Source organism: Phalacrocorax aristotelis, chromosome 1 (genome assembly GCF_949628215.1).
Source record: "Phalacrocorax aristotelis chromosome 1, bGulAri2.1, whole genome shotgun sequence".
Lineage (NCBI taxonomy): Eukaryota > Metazoa > Chordata > Aves > Suliformes > Phalacrocoracidae > Phalacrocorax > Phalacrocorax aristotelis.
Genome location: NC_134276.1, coordinates 97,877,608 through 97,892,010, shown reverse-complemented (window position 1 = coordinate 97,892,010; position 14,403 = coordinate 97,877,608). Strand labels below are relative to the sequence as shown.

The following is a 14,403-nucleotide window of genomic DNA, read 5'->3' as shown; positions in this document are numbered from 1 at the left end:
TATAACCCGATTACTTCAGACTTGGGTTAGATTCAGACAGATTGCCTACCAGCGAAAGGCTCAATATCCCATTATCAGATTTGTGAGCCCGCCATTCCTCTTCATTTAGTACGTAATAGGAAGTGTCAGTAACGTCCTACTGGCTCAAGCTTGAAAATGAGTCTTAACTATGCAAGTCGTATGTATGTATCAGGGCAAAACACTCCACAGAATCACAGGCAGGACAACAATTTTAAAACATTTTTTATTTAAATATTAAATAAAACACATCGACTAATCATTTTGGTGTACACCTCTCATTTTAACATAAGAAATAAAATGATTGTTCAGTCATGATAAAAAATAAACTATACATCTCAATTAAACCAATCACGTAGTGTCTTTAAATACCCTATTGCATTGCAGTCTGCAGAACAGCACTGTCAAGATATCTACAAAAACCCCTAGGCTTTTAAAATGACCTCTTTCTGCTCCAGCAATAACTCCAAAGAGGTTCTACAGCAATTGGGAAAAAAAAAAAAATACTATGAAAGTAAAGTGCTTGTCATTGCTCAGGACAGGAAACAAAAGAATCTGTGGCCTTTTGATCCATGGCATTAAACAAAACAAATATTAAAAGAGGAAATTCTGCGTCCTCAGTATGTGTGCTACCCCTCACAAGACTGAAGGCAAGGCTGCTGCTTTGTGACGAGCTGGCTTCTTCTTGCCCCCCTCTCCAGCCATCTCCAGGCAATCTGTTTTTTGGATTGGCTTTTTGTTGCCTTCCCCCCCCCCCACCCCCCCCCAAACCACTACAAATGAGCACGAGACTTTGGTGTTTTCTCTGCTGCAAGGCACCACTCATTAACAGAAATTCAACTCAAGCAATTTTCTCTCCCTCGGAAGCTTCCAGACCACGTAGCAGCAGAGGCAAGCTGGAGATGCGCCGGTAGAGACACACAGGTACGACACACAGATAAAGAGGTTGTTTATGGAGAGCCACAGACAGAGCCACATGACATCTTCAACCCTTCCTACTCCCACCAATTAACCTGGTCAATCTTTGGCTTTTTTCTTTTAAAAAAAAAACAGAACAAAACAAACAAGAAAAACAGGCATCTATATTATTTGCAAATGCGTAATACTGCAGGTTGCATGAAGCCAAGGTAACTTGAAGGCACCCCGTGTCACACCAGGGAGATGGGTCCTTTCAGCATTTCGACAGAATGCAGCTATTTTCTGACATTCGGATGGCAGCTTCCGGCCAAGCTGGCGCACCGTCTTCTCACCCGCTTCCAGAGTTCGCGCGCCCTACCCTACTCGTTCCTGTAGGAGCACAGTCAGTTCTCCCCTGTACACCTAAGCATGGCTTCTGCTGATACCAAGAGAAGTCACGCTCTGCCCTGGGAGGGGAGTGGGGCTTATACCAGAAACACAATATAAGCATATTACAAAATATAAAAAATAACTAGTGTTACATAGTTTTCCGCTTCCTATTTATATACATATACAGCATTAAAAACCATACGAAAAAAACACCTATCTAATCCAAAACCTCGTTTTGCTAATATGCCAAAAACAAACCAACCAAAAACAAACACCCAAAGATTGTGCCGTTGTACTCACTTTTAATACAGTTTTGTTCAGAAATAGCTGTACTCCGTTAGAGTAGAATTCTGTTCTAGCCTATTCCTTTTCTCTTTGTCAGGATATAATTATAACCTCAATATTGCACATTTCCCCAAGAGTCAGTTCTGTTTGGACCCTGATAATGAAATGCATAAAAACATAATTAGCAGCTGAAATAACAACGTGCAGCACTAAGAAACACCCCTCGGGCAACTTCGTAGGCAACCTCACGGAGGGCTTTTTAAAAAAGAAAACCCTTCCCATTGCCCCACCGGTACAAATGCTTCCCTCCTCAGTGCCTCTGCAAGAATATGAAAAAACTTAGCATTTATAAAAAGATTCCTAAAGATTATTCAGACTGACAAAACATATGCGTGTGTGCACCTGCGTGTATGTGCATACACACACGCACACCGCCCCGAACAAACATGCCTGCAAAAGACCAGACACGACGCAATTTGGATCCTGATATCAGGGGATACATTTTCAACAGATCGCTTGCTTCTCTACTGATTAGAAGGGGTTTTTCTTTAAGCTTTTCCAGCTGATGTATCAAGCAAGAAGTTCACAGTTTTCATTTAAAGTATACATATCTGGGAGGTGTGGAATGGGGATGTTGGTTCCTTTAAATAAAACGAGTGTTAACAACAAATGGCAGTGCTTCCATTTTTGTCTTCTATGAATGCATAATGCTGCATGCCACTGGTTTTCTGTTTATTTTCTTTAAAAGAGGTAATCATCTTCACAAACCCATAAATGAATATTGTGAAAGAGGGAGGCTCTGGTCCCTTCTTTGAAAAGCCTCTCCCTGCTGTGTCACCACTACTGACAGCTGCTAATCTTGCATAAGAGCAGAGCTGTATTGGTCTGACTTGAGTACAGTACCGAATAGTTCTTCCCCGACCACATCCCTCCCTGTCCCCGCAAATGCCCCACCCATCTTCCCCATCATTATTTTTCCTTTAAAAAATTCAGTTTCTATTCGTATTTGTTCAGTGCAAGAATAGTAGAAGCAAAAAGACATACGTATTGCTTGTTTCAGTTCTATAAAGTTGCTAGCTTTCCGAGCCAGACAGCCTCTTCACATACTTCAAATTTTATTGCTTCTGAGAGTCACTCATCCACACGACACCAGCCGGCCACGGGCCCACACGCGCCATGGAACAGCGGTGAAAGTTCTTCGCAACAAGAGCAGCGTGAGCTAGAGCAGCCAAGGCTCTCACTTGACTAGGACAAACTTCCCTAGCTGGTTGGAAGTCAAGTCCTCCATCTCACAGTCCCCGTGCTGCAGAGCGACAGCATCGTAGCTTGGAGACTGTGCAGAGAAGCTCTGTTGCTGAGAGAAGGTGGTGCCAACTGGAGAGACGTTGCTGCTGATGTACAGGTGCGTGTCTAGAAGGTGAGCTGCTGAGGACACCGGTGACACGCTGACACCAAAGAAATGAGGTTGGAGCAGCTGGCTGTTGCCAGCTAAGGCCAGCTCAAATGAGTTCTCTCTTTGTAGCTCTGACAACAGAAGAGAATTGGACGCTTTACAGGTACCTACGCTATCAGAGGAGGGGACGCCATTCGTTGCAGATGTCTGAGAAGTCTGGGGACAAGCTGCCTGCAGGAGCTGGTGGTGCTGGAGCTGGAGCATTCTGAACAAAATCCAAGGATGGAAGAGGTTAACTTGCATTCCTCCTCTTGCCCCCACCCCTGACCATAATTTCCCCCTTGCTTCCCTCTCTCTGTCAAACCTCTCCTTACCCAGCCAGCAATTAAAGCAAGCTGATCATGCCAGGTCACCGTGTTTTCACTTGGCTTTTCCTCACGTTGGAAAGGGCGACTATCACCAGAAAGTTATCTAGTCACCATTTGGCCTGCTAATAATAGATGTTCTAGGGACAATGTGTGCAGATAAACCGGAAACTCAATTTTCCATCTCGCTTCTATGGGAATGAAGAGGTGCCACCACACATGACATTTGAGGCCACTGGATCTGTGCCTCCTTTGTGGGCTGTAACTTCTCCAAATTACAAGGTCTCACTTCCTTGCCATGGGAAAATTACAGGAGGAGGCAGAGGAGGAAAGAAATCACTCCCAAAACTAACAAAGAAAAACACAGCTTGCAATGGGGAGAAGTAATGTTTTCCCCCCCCAGTACCAAATTGCTTCTCGATTCGGCAACCTTCAAATATTTGGACGTCGAGATTTTTCAGTGGAACTGCACATCCTGTGTTACGTATGCCAGTGCAGGAAGCCACAACGGAAGCCAAGCAGTTTATCTGCTGCCACATAGCAAAGATGGAGGATAGGAATCCCCAGTGACTAAACTCCCCAACCTCTTTTGCTGCGTTTACTCCTCCTCACTTGCCCCTGACCAAAGTAACCCCAGTGAAAACAGCAAAACGCCTCCCAGCCAGTTTCTCACCTCTGCTGCTGTAGCACCTCCTCCAGGAGGCTTCTTCCCTCTCTGCTGCTCCCGCTGCTGCTGTACATGCAGGTGTTCGGCTGTGTGTGTTGGAAAGGGCTCATGGCACTCCTTGCTGCCCGAGATGAGGAGGACTGACACACCTGCCGAGCAAAGCCTTTGATTTTATTCAAGCCGAGAAACCCCTTGGCTCGAGCGTTCTTCCGCAGCTGCTGCCTAAAAGCCTTCAAGCCTGTGGGACATGAGGAAAAGAAATGCACTTTAATCCTCCTTAGTACTTGCCTAGGAGCTGACTTCACAGATCAGCCTTTCTGGGCAGCTGCCTTCATTTGTGCTAGACGAGACCGTGACTCTTCAGCTCATGTTCACCCCTCTGCCTGATGGTCAGAGCAAAATTTATGTGATGGAACGGGGTTTGGGACAGCTGCACCCTTGAGTAGATGGACACATGCAGAGCAAAGGAGAAACCTGATAGAAATCACGATGTTGTGTGCTCCGTATTTTAGGAAGAAGGCAGAGCCTGCCATCCCACTCACGGCAGCAAAAATATCTTCACGGGCAAGCTGAATCAGTATCTGAGAACCTCTCATCTAGGCACCTTCCTCAGGGCATCCGACCCTCCCTCAGGGATCACGAACATGAGGCGCAGAAGATCAAGGTGGCTGGCCTCAGTGTAACACTAACACGGGCAAGCAAGTATCCCCGCACACTACCCTTTTCTCGTGGCAGTTGGAAGGGTGCAATTCCAGCAATAAAGCAAGGAAGCCATTACCTTGAGTTAATGAGGTATCAGATGCTCGTCTTCCTTCTTGGAAGCTGACAGGCAGGAGAGAAGCACCTCCCATGCAGCCCTGGGCTTGTAACACCGGAGCGTCAGACTGGGAAGCTAGGAAGGGCGACGTCATCCTAGCTGTGGCTGGGCTCCCCGTCATTACTTGACTTGCCAAGCAGCTGCTCAGGGCCACTGAGCTGTCATTCGAAGATGAAGTAAGGCAGCTGTCTGAACTAGTTCCCTCTGTGGGGCTTGCAGAAGAGGAAATGACTATACCTACAGAGGGGAAGGAAGGAGAGAAAGAGCATTCCCAAGATGAGTACAGGAAGGAACAAACATGACATCAGAGCCTTCTGCCCACCTACACGGGCACTAATAAGCAGCTGCGAGCCACAGAGGTGTCCAGCAACTCGTGTTGTTGCAGGGCTTGGCTCCAGCAAGGGGTCATCAACAAATAACCTACGTTTGGGCTCCCATCCAGCCGGCAAGGCTCTGCCAGCACCTCCAGCACCACCACGGTATGCTGGATCAGGCCTACAAGCGTTTCTTTAGCACAACAGCTCTGACAGGGATTATTGTTTTGTGAACAGTTTTGCTTGTTTGTTTAGCTCACGGGGTCTGGATATGTACCAAATACAGTTAGCTATGACCTTTTTTTCTTTTGTAAATTTGGGCACCCCACCTCCCCCAGTACAACAGCAGAAGCAAGCAGAGAAGGATTATGTCCTGCTTGTGAGACCGCTCCCCTCTAAAGTGATCTAGAGGAAACACAACAGGGCAACGTCTCTTCCTTCGGGGCCATGCTTATTTGTGGGAAGACAGAACTGTGGAGGGCAGAGCACAGACCTCTTTTCTGGGCTTTCCTATCCCAGTCAAGGTAAAATCAGCACATACTCCCCAGGCATTTGTCCGCTATGGCACTCTGTCCTTTTCCTCTAACTATGGACACCCTTCATCTCTCCCAGACTTACTTACATGGTGGGGCATGCTGGTAGAAATGAGTGGTCACTTCGGCCAGTGTGTGCCTCCTGCTGGTGTTGCTAGGTATGCGGATGGGGTGGTCATACGCCTTAATTTCATCTTCCAGCTCCTTCTCTTGCCTTACTTCTTCACTAATGGTGGTCTCCAGTAGGCTGTTGGGGGAGATGGAGCGGTTCCGGAACAGCCCGTTGAAGTTGGGATCCACAGGAAAGAACACAGGCTACAAAACATGACAGATCACAGACTGAAGGGTCTTTCACTTATTTCCGCACCACCTTCTAATTCTCTTCACAGCCCTGTGGCATGTCTTCAGTAGGCATACTGTTTGAGACGCTACTGCGACACCATGCCCAAATGCCAAACCAAAGATTGGAGGGAGAGAACAACAGAGTCACAACCCCTGTTGTTTTGGATTGGCAGAACAATGAAAAAAACAGAAGGAAAAGTAACACACAGTTTAGCTGAGAACACCAACCTGTAATGGACTGCTCATGTCACAGTCTATTTCTGCCTGCAAAGATGGCTGAATCAGGCTCTGAGGTTGCTGGTAAAGCAGAGATGATCGCAGGGTTTCACTAGTGAGACTGTCCTGAGGCATCTGGAGAGAGAGAGCGATGCACAGAAGCCATCATATACACTGCAGTTCCACATGACTTTTCAGATACTGAAGGCTCAAGGAACTTCAGAGCCACCTTCCGTGCAAGCTTTCTCCACGTTCTTTCTATGAAAATTAACAAAGCTGGTCTTTCAGTGCCAACACAAACACAAAATTCCTTCTCCTAAGTTAAGCAGTTTAACTGGAAGTATAATTTGAACAGGCAGCCAGAGCACACTTTAAAGGGGGTGGGAGTGAGAAAAAGAATGTCAGAAAAACACACAAAGTGACTCATGGAGTACTTCTGAAGATCCTACGGGGTATGTAACTAAGAAGTGTAACGGATCCATGCCTAACAGGGCAAAATTCCATGAGAAGCCTAATCTTCTGGCTCATTATTGACCTGCACTGGAGGCAGCCTATTCTTTGGACCATGACCCACAGTCACTTCTCAGGAAATAGGCCAACAGTATTCAAGCAGCCTCCTGCTGAAGAACAGTGGGCTGTGTCCTATCAGAGGGCACGAATATCAGAATTGGTTTTCAGAAGCCTGAGAGTTACCGTCTTCTATTTTTCTGTAGCAAAGGGCAGAAAGAAGAGAGCCAACAGACATAGCTTCCCAGGTAAGTAATGCCCTTCCTTACCTCTACATTGCTGATCTCGGAGCTCCTCGGCCTTTGCTGACGGCCAGTTGCTGGACGACTCGATAGCTGGCTGCTTCGGTACTCCTTGAGGCGCTCCAAAAGCAGGTAGTAAATAGCAGCAAAATGGTTGTAGCTGCTGTTTTGCAGAGACTAGAAGACATTGAACGGATTCTTGAGTTACAGGTAAGCAGACAAAACTCATCACTAGACCTCATAATAGTGCAGTTAAAAAGTAAGTACAAATCCAGAAAGGCAGTGAAGATTACTGCACTGTGACACTGGATCAAGGCTAGTCACTGCATGACATACATATGACTGCACCATTGGCATTCTGGTAGTCGCTGAAGATGTATCTGAGGGGCAAGCACTTCTCACCTCAACAGTTCTCTGCCTGTCGATACCAAGCGTTTGCATGATCCCAAGGACCTGTTCATTGTAGTCACCCAGGTTGGAGTTGTAGTTTTGCATGGAGAAGGACAGAGACTGCTGCTGTTGAAGAGATGGATCAGCTTGCATCCACTTGTGCTGCTTTATTTGGGAAATGGTTATTCGCTTGGTTGGGTCCACAACCAACATCCGTCGGATTAGCGTTTCACAGTCTGGATGGCAAAGATAAACTCATGAGCAAGGGGTAAAAATAACAGCCCAGCCCCAGGTCACTGCTAAGAAACCTTCCCAGCGACAGCATATGATGTCTGTGAAAAGAGGAATTAAAGGTTTCTGAGCAGCCGATGCCTGGTCTGACTACCAGATATTCAAACCAGCACAACAGAGGTCTGCATACATTTCACAAAAGCAAGATGTCACTAGAGGAAATGAAGCTGTACTGGATACAAGCAGGTTTTCAGGTGGCCTTGCACCTTGCAGGAGACTGCATGCACGTTTAATGATGTTGCATGCAGTTAAAATAGGTCAGAATTTAGTATGGAACCCCATCACATACAGCTTCCTGGTCCATGTATACTGCTTATTTGTTTATAACCAAGGAATCAAAGCTGTCTGCGGCCATAACTGACAAAGGTCAGACTTCAAAAGATACTCTTCACTTACAGAAAGGCACATTCACTTGTTTTTGAATCCAAATCAGAGAGAGGTGATAATACTTTTCAGCTCCTTTTTCTCACCAGACTGTTTGAGTGTTCCAAGAAACAGTGCTAAGTCCCACTATTTCTGCCCTCCTTGAAGCATAGCCACACTGAAATATACCCCTTCTGCATATTTAAAATATCTTAGGAGAACTACACCCATCTCAGCACTGCAGGCTAGTCCCATTAAAATCCTGTTTTCTCTCTTTTGTGACTGATTATTTCTCCAGCTAGGGTGTCAAATATTTTTGTAATCCATAGGGGTACTCCAAGAAAGGAAACAACAGCCTTTCATATGCACTGTAGAGAAGACCCCAGAAAAGAAAGTGTGTGTGACCAGCCCCTGAACTAATTATAAGCGCTGCCCTGCAGAAATTAATGGATATATAAAGACAAAGTGATTGCCAGCTGCAAAACCAGTCCCATCTGTCATTGCCTCAAGAAGGACCAGCACAGCTATTCTTTTATCGGTAGCCCCTTTTCTAACATTAAGGATCTAAAAAAAAGCACCTTCGGACATGAAGTAAGGGATGCGGAACCGCCCCTCCAGCACTCTTTGCCTCAGAGTTGGTAAATTGGGTCCATCAAAAGGCAGAGAACCACAGACAAGGACATACAGCACCACCCCAAGGCTCTGTCAATAGAAAACAGCACAGCATGTGAGTAACTCCAGTAGAAGCAATGATTTTGAAAGCCCACAGACACTCACAAAGTGTGAAATGTAATTTCTAAGGAATATCAAGCTCACCCATATATCAAGGTGAGGTCCTTCATATTCTTTGCCTTCAAAAACTTCTGGAGCTGCATAGGGTGGGCTTCCGCACCAAGTGGAGAGGGGCTCTCCTGACTTGTAGAAATTTCCAAAGCCAAAATCTGGAACAAAGGTAAAAGTCTAGAGTAAAACATCGCTCAACCACATACTGATATTTCGGAAGTAGCAGAAAGCGGAGAGAAGGGAGGAGATGTATTACTTTGTTCTCTGCCTACTCGTTTAAGTTATTCTCTTTTGTCCAAAGGATCTGTTCAGAGAAATATCAGTAAGTTTTGGTTTTTTTCAGTTACCATAAATACATTTATAGGATAATCCTGGGGCGGCTGAATATGACTACATGCCTAATGTTGTTAATAGAGTAACCATGTATTTCTTATTACCTGCTAACTTGATATTCATGTTAGCATCTAGCAGAAGGTTCTCTGTTTTGAGATCCCTGTGCACTATGTGGTGGCTGTGACAATATTCCACTGCTGAAAGAATCTGCCAGAACTTCTTCCGTGCTTCGCTTTCACTTAAGTGCCCATTGGAGGTCAGATGATCTGCAAGACAAAACAAAAGGGGCAGAGAATTTAGAAACACCTGGAGGAAATTTTTCATAATCCTGCAGGTGCTGTACTTGTCATTTGACAACTGGCAACACCAACCCTGGACTTTTAATCAGAATATATATTACTCAGGAATGTCACCAATAAAGCCATGGTTTCTAAATCTAAAGAACTGTTAGCTCTGGCAGTGAGGACTTACCAAACATTTCTCCATTCTTTGCAAACTCAGTAACAATGTAGAGCATATCCTTTGTCTCCATAACCTGTGAAGACACAAGAGAGGACATGCTTAAAAACATGCAGACCTCTGTAGTTTCAGTCATTTTTCTAAGTGTATTCTCAAACAAATCAGTTCAATTATTCATTTGCCACAGCAGCTGGCAGTAAAGGCATCTAATTTTGCACCACAATGCTCTTCCCAAGCAAACTGGTAATGAAAGACAACAAATCAATGCTTATGTGCCTACAATACACAATGGCTTCCCATGCCATTGTTGTTCTCACCATTACCATGCCACCTAATCTCCATAAGATAACCGATACGCATCTCAATAGTTTCACACACTACCCTAAATTCCTTTTTTTGTTAAAATATGCATATATAGTTTTGCAATTCATTTGGTAGATTTTGAACACCAAAGGCACTTAAGGTTTACCCAAAGTCACCTTTGTTTCAAGGCTAGCAGGTACTCAGATCAGGAGAGGTATCTGCAACTTGGACAAATCAAGAAGTAGTATCAAATACCCTGCTCCCATTTGGTGTTGGCTGGGGACATGGCAAGCCTCCCATGCAAGTGACAATAGGTTGCTGTCTGTGTAACGGCAGTGCTTGATGCGCGTCAGCAACTGTCACTGTATCGCCCAGCGTTCACCTGTCAATTGACAGGATCAACATCCTTTGATACTTGCTAATTTTTTCCTTTGTAGGAAAAAGAAAAAGAGGAACTAAAAACCAAACAATGAGTGACAAACGTTGAGCATTTCCAAATTCATCTTCAGTTACTATGGCACACCTTTCAAATGCTGCATTTCAGATTTTAAATTACAACGTTTCCCTGGAATTGGACTCTCAAGGAGCAGATATTTTGTTTTGGAATCAGAAGGCTCACAACAGGTTAACAACCAAAAAAGTGTCAATACTACTTCAAAGGTGGCAATTTCCAGGATCCTAACATGTAACCTTTCTGGAAGACTCTCGTTCTCCCCTCACTACAAGTACACACAGACACAAAATAAAAATAAACAAAGAGGGAGCAGAGGAAAAGAGGTTCCCAGTTTAAAAAACTGAAGGAAAGTGTTCTGGGAAAGTTGCCAGCTGGATGAAATTAAGACGCCGTGCTGAAACTAAAACAATGATGAAATAATACAAGAACACACACCCTACATTGGTATGTCATCCAATTCCATCCCTGCTTCTCAGTCTCCACCAAACAGGTAAAGCATCACTTACAACAACAAAGAAAAGAAAACTTCACTGAAAAGAAATTATGGTCCACTACCAACGTCATTTGCTCCATCAAGTGAAGTGGTTCAACCAGATGGAATTTAACCTGCTTTTCTAAAAGCTTCGAAATAGTATTTTCACCCACATCATTCCACTGAAATGAAATCAACCGAACTGTTAGAATGTTTCTCTATATCCCAGACCGCCCTATGGGCAGCAATGACGTCAGATGTTAACACAGAATAATTTTTGTTATGATGGTTAATACTATAAATATCAAGCACTCCATGTGTGTCAAGGTCTTTAAAAATAATGCCTTGCCTAAGCACCTGCCATACTGGCTCTTCAGCCTTACACATTAATTAAACTCTTTTTTCCTTGTCCTTTTTTTTTTTAAGCTAACAAACCCAACGGTAAAATTGTAGCTGATAATAGTGTTTACTACTGCACACGGACTTTCAGACCTGCTGCTTCATCCCTCTATTCCTCTCTCCCCCCACTGCCCTTCCAGACAGGTCCAGACAGATTGCAATACTTGTCGTCTTCTTAAATCGACATGGCACTATTTAAGATGATTAAGAAGAATTTATACCAAATGCTAATTAGATCAAATATTTAGAATTTGCAAAGCAGTCCTTGCTTACTAGACAGCTGTGATCTTGTTTTCTGCACAACACATTCATTTGTTCTTACTGTTAGAAATACCCATCAGTGCAGAGACTGAGCAAATCAAAACTAAAATTCATGTTGTGAAACTCTACAAGGGGAAGGATATTTAAAATTAACTTTTAAATCTACACAAACTGGAAATGAATAACCAAACGGGGCATTTTCTTACATATTCTAAGACACCAATGTTTACAGGCATTTTCTTTTCTACTTAGATTAGAATTCTAATTCTTAGTTTGATTTGGTTTCTTTGTTTTTGATTTTAAATCCCTTCCACTTATGGCAAACTCTACTTTTGTGCTTTCTTCTCTGCTGTCCTACAGGAGTTTAAGTCTTCCCCTTAGCAAAAGCACGTAAGAAGTTCCAGTCCTCCAAACTGGAACAGCAACAGAGTTAAGAAAGGCAAGTAAATCACAGAAGCTCAGATAATCAGTTCCTTGATCTGAAACAAACTTCAGAGTGGTTTTAATTGTAGATTTTACAGTGCGTTTTGTCAAAAAGCTGTCTAACATATCAGTCTTGTTCAAAGAATGACGAACAGCTTTTAAAAAACCGAGAAAGTGTTTTTCAAAAAGTATTTCAATATGCATTCTCTCTGCAAATATTTCATGTAAAATCACGTGCAAGAGAAGAGCACAAGCGTATCTCATCTGCGTGCTGCACTTCAAAGCTGTCCTCTTACCTGATATAGCTTGATAATGTGAGGATGATTCAAAAGCTTCATTATCTGAACTTCTCTATAAATCTTCTCCAAATTGCTTGGGTCTAACCTTGTTTTGTCTATTATTTTTATTGCAACCTGCAGATTTAAACAAAATCATAAAATAAAATAACCCCGGACATTAAAAAATAGGTTCTCTTACTGCTAAGACCTCTTAAAGAAAAAAAAAAAAAAAAAAGAAAAAACACCGGCACACACACACAAACTCACAAAACCAAGTAAAGTAGCTTTTAAAGTACAGACTTGACAAAGCTGGTTCTGTTTTTTCTGAACTGCACAGAATTCACGGTACAGAACGTTTTCATTTTTCTTTTCTACGTCAAAGGATTACACATAAAGTAGCAAACAGAACTGCAGAAATTAGCACTGGACAGGATTCAGTAAATCTTTTAATCCATCCCATGCCAGTGAAAAACAGATTCCTGTAACGGGCTATTTTCTACTGTAGCGACCGATATGATTTTGGCATGCACTACAAATGGAGATACGGTTGCACGCCCGCTAATAAATTATTTCTGCAGATAACACTGCGAGTTCTTTGTTCTTGAAACATACACATTGAATGAAAGAATTAAACTCATCTGAAGTCTTCAGGAGATCCTTAATTTGTTGGACTCACTAGAAAACTAAGACGGAGGAATGCAGTGAAGGTACCGTAACACTCAGAAATGGTATTTTTTAATATATTCTTGTTCTGTCTTAATTTTATGTGAAATCCTGTGGACACACCAGTAAGTCCTGGAAGCTCCAACCAACGGCCACATCAACCACCGGTGTGCAGCCGACAAGGCGGGCTAAGCCTTGCAAAGCTCGGACTTTGCAAAGCTCGCTGCCGCTCTCTCCACCTCCCGCGGCACTTCACTCCCCGACGGCCGCAGCGGCAGCCCGCCGCCGCCGGCCCGGCGGGTGAGGGGCTCCTCGCCCCCCGTCCCCCCGCCGCCGTACTCACCTGCGTCTTGGTCACCCTGTGCCTGGCCAGTTTGACCACCGCGAAGTTGCCTTTCCCCAAGGTCCTCTCGATATCGTAGAAGCCGACTCGCAGGGGCCGCTGCTGGCCTTGTCCGGCGGCGGGCAGGGAGGTGCACTCTGACATGATCACCATGGTTCAGGCGGGTGGCGGGCAGCGCACGCCGCGCCTAGGAGGGGAGCATCCGCGCTGCCCCGGGGAGGCGGCCGCTCGCACCTGCAGGGAGACGGCGCGGCGCACCCCGTCAGCACCGCCCGCCGGCGCCGCCTCTCGCGGCTCGGCGGGGTCCTTCTCCTCCTCCTTCTCCTTCCCCGGCCCCGCAGCGGAGACGCCGCCGCCGTCGCCCCGGCCCCGCTCACCCCCGGCCGCTCGGCGCCGGCTGCCTGCCCGCCCCGCGCTACCCGTCAGCTGCCGCCGCGCGCGCGGCCGGCGCCCAACCGTCGGAGCGGCCGTTGAGCCGCCGTACCTGACGGGCGGGCGCTTCTCCGCGGCTGCTTGGCGCCGGGCTGTGCCGCCGCCGCGGTGGGGTGTGCGTCAGCGCGCGCGCGTGTGTATGTGTGTGTGTGTGTATGTGTGTGTGCGTGTGCGCGCGTGTGTATGTGTCTGCGTGCGCCGGGGGGCAGGCGGGAGCACGCGGGATGTCCCGGCCCCCACCCCCACCCCCGCCCTGCTCCGCCGGCCCCCCTCCGCGCACACCCCGCCCTCCCTCCCGCCTCTTCCCCCCGCCCACCGCCGAAAGCCGAGACGGGCCCATTGACGTCACTTTGACGCCAGAGAGACGCGCGCCCAGGCGCGAGGCTGAAGGAGAGCGAGACACCGGGCCGTTGCCAAGAAACGGGCGGCGCTGACGCGCGCGCTGATGGAGCCGTCGCCCGGGAGACGGAGGGGCGGTGACGTCAGGGCAGAGGGGGGAGGGACAGCCGGGCGAGGGGGGGGGGGCACTGTCACGTGACGCCTCCGTTCGCCCGGCGGGGTCGCCCTCTGCCGGCGCGCCCGGTGCACGCCTCAACTGCTGGGGCGCGGGGCGCCGGCAGCCGTTAACCGCCCGGCGGCCGCTCGTCGCAGATAAGGGCGGGGTCTCCCCGCAACGCCCCGGGCTCCTCAGGCCGTCAGCGGCACGAAGACCGCCAGGGGCAGGGCGCGCCCGCGGCCGCCGTGCCGCGCCCAGGGCTCGGCGGAGATGA

General features: G+C 46.6%; 1 protein-coding gene across 1 annotated transcript; it reads right to left on the bottom strand.

The window, feature by feature from the left end:
• Nucleotides 1-223: 223 nt before the first annotated feature.
• On the bottom strand, nucleotides 224-13,833 carry SIK1 (salt inducible kinase 1). Its single transcript, XM_075098853.1, has 14 exons — nucleotides 13,686-13,833; nucleotides 13,202-13,435; nucleotides 12,214-12,330; nucleotides 9,618-9,681; nucleotides 9,251-9,412; nucleotides 8,847-8,971; nucleotides 8,609-8,732; nucleotides 7,389-7,612; nucleotides 7,014-7,163; nucleotides 6,250-6,372; nucleotides 5,769-5,994; nucleotides 4,794-5,069; nucleotides 4,022-4,253; nucleotides 224-3,248 (listed from the first exon to the last, which is right to left on the bottom strand). The coding sequence occupies exons 2-14, from the start codon at nucleotides 13,352-13,354 to the stop codon at nucleotides 2,828-2,830; spliced, it is 2,397 nt and encodes a 798-aa protein (XP_074954954.1). The 5' UTR covers nucleotides 13,355-13,435; nucleotides 13,686-13,833; the 3' UTR covers nucleotides 224-2,827.
• Between the last annotated feature and the right edge of the window lie 570 nt (nucleotides 13,834-14,403).

Bases quoted from the DNA above. Each gene is read 5' to 3' on its own strand.
- SIK1 (XM_075098853.1), bottom strand. From the start codon at position 13,354: ATGGTGATCATGTCAGAGTGCACCTCCCTGCCCGCCGCCGGACAAGGC. The intron at 8,733-8,846 runs GTGAGCTTGATA...TTCTATTGACAG, and splicing joins GACCTCACCTTGATATATGG to AGCCTTGGGGTGGTGCTGTA. The intron at 4,254-4,793 runs GTAATGGCTTCC...CATGTCCCACAG, and splicing joins TGATACCTCATTAACTCAAG to GCTTGAAGGCTTTTAGGCAG.